We start from the raw sequence: 5,829 nt of genomic DNA, 5'->3' as shown, positions 1-5,829 counted from the left end.
TCCTCCATTAACGTGGGTCCTTTTTCGGGTTTATTTTGCCCAGAAAAAGGTACCCAGACATCCATAACTCTTTGTTTCTATTGTCTCATATTGTCCTAAATCCAAATTGTCCAAAATGTTTATTACTCTAATTATATTGCTATTTTTATAGCCATTTTATTCCTATTAAACTTTTAAAATGTTAGAAACAAGTGGTTGGCGTTTTCCACACACAGGAGAGTGAACGTGTTTTTCACAAGAAATCCCCAGACTCTCGTTGTGTTCTCTGAAGCTCCGTGTCCTCTGACCTTGGCTCTCAACCGGAAAATGCTGAAAGCATTTTCCAGGAAACCACACCTGAAATATTCTCTCGAGCCTTGCCCCACCTTGGTGTGAGGTTTCTCCATTTCTTACCGTAATTTGCTTTCCTCTGCTTCCCTCACATCCAGAGCCACTGGAACTGCCTGCTCAGTGAAATAAACTCAAAAATTTTCTTAGGTACTTGCTATTTAATGTAGGTAGTGTCCCATTTCCCTGTTTATTGTTATATAATCGCTATAAAATTGGTTATCACAAATCCCCTGTCTTTGCCGTTAACACAGGTACACAAAGATCATGGGTAAAATGGCTTGAGATTAAAATAAATGTGTTCAGGCAGCTTTATTTTCCTGGGTTTAGCTGTTTGAATGTTCTTTATTTTTACCAAAGGTTTTTGTTGTTACAGTCACCATCATTTTTAGACCGATTTTCAATGATCTTGCTGAGGTTTTGTCATGTATTAGTACATTTTAAGGTCAGAAAAGGCAATTTTCATGAGCAACAGGACAGATTTCTTGATAACTCTCAGCAGCCCTTGAGTAAATGTGTTTTTCAGCACTAATAACTGTGGCTGACTTTTATTTCCTCAGGGATCATCTAAATTACCATCCATTTTGGCCAGAATTGCTGTTGCAAATCAGAATAGAAAAAAAAACCAATTTAATGGCTGTGAACCTCAGCAATTGTTTGTGGAAGAACCTTTTGAACACATGTTTAGAGCATGTGTTTCAAAAGGTTCTGATCTCTACTCCAAAAAGGTGCATTTCACTACTTGTGCAGGTGTTCCTCCTGCAGTGAAAAAGTTGTCTGAATTCTGCAATGAATTTTGTTGGTTTTATGTTCTTTCTCTGCATTCTGCCTTATTTCTCCTAGATTTAAGTTTACTAGTTGCAGTTTTTCCTGAGTGCAACTTGAAACCAAAGTCAATTAATCTCTGAATCTTGCATGATACACTGATATAGCCTGAATTCAGGTTTATTCCTTTAGCACATTTCCCCAGTGTATTAAAATGCAGATATATTAGGGCTTCATTTAATATTGAATCCTTTAAATACAACTAAGGAACTGTTCAGAATGTGAGAAATTCAGCAGCATAACAAAAGGAATGAGAGGAATTTCTTTTTTCTTTGTAACATCAAAGCCAGCCCAGCTTTCAGTTGTGCTTCAACATCTTCTTGGTCTCTTTTCCAATACCAAATATTAAATTATTGTGTTTTTCTGCTGAAATATTTGACAGCAAGATTTATGAAATACAATTGAATATAAAGGGTAGAAAAGGTAAACATATTTCATGTATAATCAACTATATTCTGCAAGTCTAGAAACAGCAGCACACCCTTCTGGAGCAGATGGTGACAGTATATTGAGCATGAAAACTCTTTTGGGACATAAAAAATCTACTTTTTTTCCAGCAAAGTTAATGTACAGTTAATATAAGCATGATATCAAAGAGATACAGTAGGATACACACACTAAAACTTGACATTTGATGAAAAGTTTGTGGTTTGGAGGAAGCTATAATTAAATAGGGGAGTTTTTTTAAACAGTTGCAAGTTTCTTCGACTGTGCAAAGTACCTCCACTTGCAAATCTCACTTCACAAGCAATGTGTTTAATGGAGTAAGTTGAAAGAGAAAAATGTTTTTGGCCAATGACAGAAATGTGATTTCTGTAGCTGAATAATTTATAATCACTGAAGAGGCTGATTTGTGTCTCCATTTCTGTGAGGGAAGTGGTGGTCTCAAGTGGTGAAAGGCTGACAACAGTGTAACAGTTCATGTACTGACCTTGAGGTTTTCAGATTCTTGACCTGAAAGAAGTTGCTCTTCAAGTGTGTTAAAACTATGAAATGCACATTTCCCACTTGTACTACCACTTCTTTAGAGATTACAGTTTGCCAAAGTCTTTCACTGTACCCATCCCTTGGAACCGGAACACTTTGCTTGGTCAAACTCCTGAGCTGCGCTTGAGCTCCAAAACCCCCGACCAGCATCAATGAATGTGAAGGATCTTTTTAAAAGTCTTCTTGAAATTGTGGTTGCAGAGAGGATAGAGGAACGGGTTTAAGGTGGAGTTGATGTAGCCCAGCCATATGGTGAACCTGTGCAGTTCTGAGAGCTGTTTGTGGTCGTGGAACGTTATCACCATGAAGAGCACGAAGTAGGGGATCCAGCAGAGCATGAAGGCTGCCATGATCACCCCCAGCTGCCTGGCTGCCTTCCTCTCCCTATTCCCGTGCCAGTGGATGCTCCTGGAGTGCCTGTGCAGGGTGTGCCAGGTTTTCCTCAGGAATGTCATTCCCCTGGAGTCCCTGTGCTCTGTCCTTCCCTGAGGACAGCGGGCTCCTCTGGGGCTGGGCTCTGCCCGTGGGGCCACCTCAGTGAAGGTGTGGTTGTCTGATGCCCCGCTGGAGTCACTGTCCTGGCAGCCAGGCTGCTCCTGATTCCCAGGTTTTTTCGTGGCACACTCCCCCCTCTTCCCTGCTTTATCCAAGCCAGGCTCGGGCTTGGCTGTGGTGAGAGAGAAACAGCTCCACTTCAGGACCTTCCCGTTAATCAGGGCCTTTGAAGCCCCATCAGGATGGCTGAAATTAAGCTCTGCCTCCACTTTTTTGGGCTCTGGGGAGCTTTGCTTGTCTGCAGTGGGGGTCTTCCCACCTAAGACTTGCTCCTGGAGGCAAATATTTTTCTCATCCTTCATCTTGGTCTGAGGAGTGGTGTTTTTTTCCACGGAGGACCAGTAGGACCCATTGCTGAGCTCTCGGTGCTGGCAGTGCTTTCGAACAGCCCTGAAGATTCTGCAGTAGAACCACAGCATCAGCAGCGAGGGCAGGTAGAAGTTGAGAATGGCCGCCAGCACTTTGAACCAGGTGACCTCGAAGAACTCCGTCTCACACTTGTTCTCCTCCACCGTCCTATTCCCGTTGTTGGCAAAGACGTGCCAGCCCAGGATGGGGATGAGCCAGGTGAAGGAGAGCAGCCAGACCCCCAGGATGAGCAGCGAGGCTCTCATCTTGGTGCGGTACTTGAGGTACCGGAGCGGCTGCTGCACCGAGCGCCACCGGTCCATGCACAGGATGAAGAGGTTGAAAATGGAGGCTGTGCTGGCCACGTAATCCATGGAGAGCCAGAACAAGCAGGCTGCCAGCCCCAGGGGCCACTGGGGGCTCAGCAGATCCACGATGTTGAGGGGCATGACGGCCGCCCCCACGATCAGGTCGGCGATGGAGAGGCTCACGATGTATAAATTGCCCACGGTCTGCAGCTTCTTCTCTGTTCTCACGGCACACAGCACCAGGATGTTCATGACAATGGTGATCAGGGAGATGCTTCCCAGGAACAGGCCCAGGAGGGCTCGGGGAGCGTTGCTGGAGGCCTCTGTTGTGTTGTTGGACATCTTTTTGGTGAGGGAGAAGCAGAGCGGGCGTCCAGGCCTTGGACGTTCAGTCATGGTTTGCACTCCTGGGTGAAAACGTGTTGGGTTGCTTGGGGATTTTTATTTCCAGAACTAGAGAAAAGAAAAAAAACCTACTCAGTCACTGTAATAATAAGATAATAAAGCTAATTTGTGCCTCAGCTTAGCACTGTCCCTTTTAGGGCTTTCCTAAATAACAAATTTTTAAGACATTTTACATGTTGAGTTTGCTGGGTCCCTAGGACGAGGTGAGAGATGAGGAATCTGATTCCATGTTCTCAGAAGGCTAATTTATTATCATATGTTATTTATAATTTATTAAAGAAGTGCTGTACTAAAACTATACTAAAGAATGGAGAAAGGATACAGACAGAAGGCCACAAAAAATGGTGATGAAAACTTGTGACTCCTCTCCAGAGTCTGACACAGCTGGCAGTGATTGGTCATTAAGTAAAAACAATTCACATGAAACCAATCAAACAATGACCAGTTGGTAAACAATCTCCAGACCACATTCCAAAGCAGCAAAACAGGGAGAAGCAAATGAGATAATATTGTTTTTCTTTTTCTCTGAGGCTTCTCAGCTTCCCAGGAGAAAATTCCTGGCAAAGAGATTTTTCAGAAAATATGACAGTGACATTTACATACAGGTAATTTGTGTTTTAGGAAACCCCACTAACCAATCCCAAACAGTTTTCATAGAGCTTCATCTATTTCAGATCCACAATCTAAAGAAGAAATTTAATTCCTCACATTTTAATTCATCATATCTCATTAAACAGCTGATCATGAACCATAACATAAACTCCATATTGGCAAACCAATTTAAAATGTGCTAGTAAAAAGCAATATTAACATATTTTATACTGAATAATTTAAACAAGCCAGTGCTTTTTTACAGCCTCCAACAGTTTGAGAATCCAGCAGTTGGCAGTCAGTAGGCAGTCGTCCAAATTATAGGTAATGAGTAATCTCTTCCTACACAATTTAGGCTCACACAGATTTCAAACATTTAAAGATGCCAGGCCTATTCTAGATTAAATTCAAAATATTAGGATTTTTCAGGATTAATAAGCATCTTCTGCTTCCCAACTGCTAACTTCATGTATTGATCCACAGTGCAGGGTTGATTAATGATATTTTATGTCTTGGAGCAAATGATAACTGACCAAATTCTGCCTCCTGTCCATTGATGAAAAATGTCTGTGAGGGTGACACACATTCTGTGCCATTTCATAGCTTGTCTGAGTTTATGTTCTGGTAAATCTCTTAAAGCAATAAGGAAGGAAATTGAGACTGTGCATATATTTGCTCAAAGTATTTACACAGCTAGCACTGAGGTATGCATGGGATTTCTCACCCTCATAACTCCAAACATGGCCAGAGCAACACAATGCAACAGATTGTTCAATAATCAGCATTTCCTACTGAAACTCAGCGATGCAATACTTCATTTAACTTTATCCTTTTTATTCCAGTAATCAGGGTTTAAGCTCAAATGATTTGTGCTGCCTTATGAGAGGTCAAATTCCTTCTTGCCTGGGCTTTACTCACAGGTGGGTGTTGGGAGAGGAGCTGTGTCCCTTGTGCCAGCAGCATCCATAGGCAGAGGAGTCAGGGGAGTGCGGTGATCCTGGATCCTTCAGGCTCTGCCAGGACAATTCCTCTGTGGCAGCTGCTCACAGCTCACAGAGCCCTCATCTCCTGAGAATGAGCACAAAAACGATTCCATGGATGTTGAGAACAGAAACTGCTCTATGGATGTTGAGGACAGAAATTATTCCATGGATGTTGAGGATAGAAATTATTCCATGGATGTTGAGGACGGAAATTATTCCATGGATGCTGAGGACAGAAATGACTCCATGGATGTTGGGGACAGAAACTGCTCCATGGATGTTGAGGATAGAAATGATTCTATGGATGTTGGGGACAGAAACTGCTCCATGGGTGTTGAGGAAAGGAATGGCTCCATGGATGCTGAGGACAGAAATGACTCCATGGATGCTGGGGACAGAAACTGCTCCATGGATGCTGAGGACAGGAATGGCTCCATGGATGCTGAGGATAGGAATGACTCCATGGATGTTGAGGACAGAAATTATTCCATGGATGCTGA

The 5,829-nt window shown here is 42.8% G+C and overlaps 1 protein-coding gene across 1 annotated transcript; it reads right to left on the bottom strand.

Moving 5' to 3' along the window:
* Positions 1-2,284: 2,284 nt before the first annotated feature.
* On the bottom strand, positions 2,285-5,393 carry HRH1 (histamine receptor H1). The gene is made up of 2 exons (XM_066558194.1): positions 5,265-5,393; positions 2,285-3,803 (listed from the first exon to the last, which is right to left on the bottom strand). The coding sequence occupies exon 2, from the start codon at positions 3,744-3,746 to the stop codon at positions 2,289-2,291; it is 1,458 nt and encodes a 485-aa protein (XP_066414291.1). The 5' UTR covers positions 3,747-3,803; positions 5,265-5,393; the 3' UTR covers positions 2,285-2,288.
* Between the last annotated feature and the right edge of the window lie 436 nt (positions 5,394-5,829).

The sequence above is a fragment of the Molothrus aeneus genome, chromosome 12 (assembly GCF_037042795.1).
Source record: "Molothrus aeneus isolate 106 chromosome 12, BPBGC_Maene_1.0, whole genome shotgun sequence".
Taxonomy (NCBI): Eukaryota; Metazoa; Chordata; class Aves; order Passeriformes; family Icteridae; genus Molothrus; species Molothrus aeneus.
This window is presented reverse-complemented; position numbering and strand designations above follow the sequence as displayed.

Excerpts from the sequence above, each read along its gene's own strand:
- HRH1 (XM_066558194.1), bottom strand. The coding sequence starts at position 3,746 with ATGACTGAACGTCCAAGGCCTGGACGCCCGCTCTGCTTCTCCCTCACC.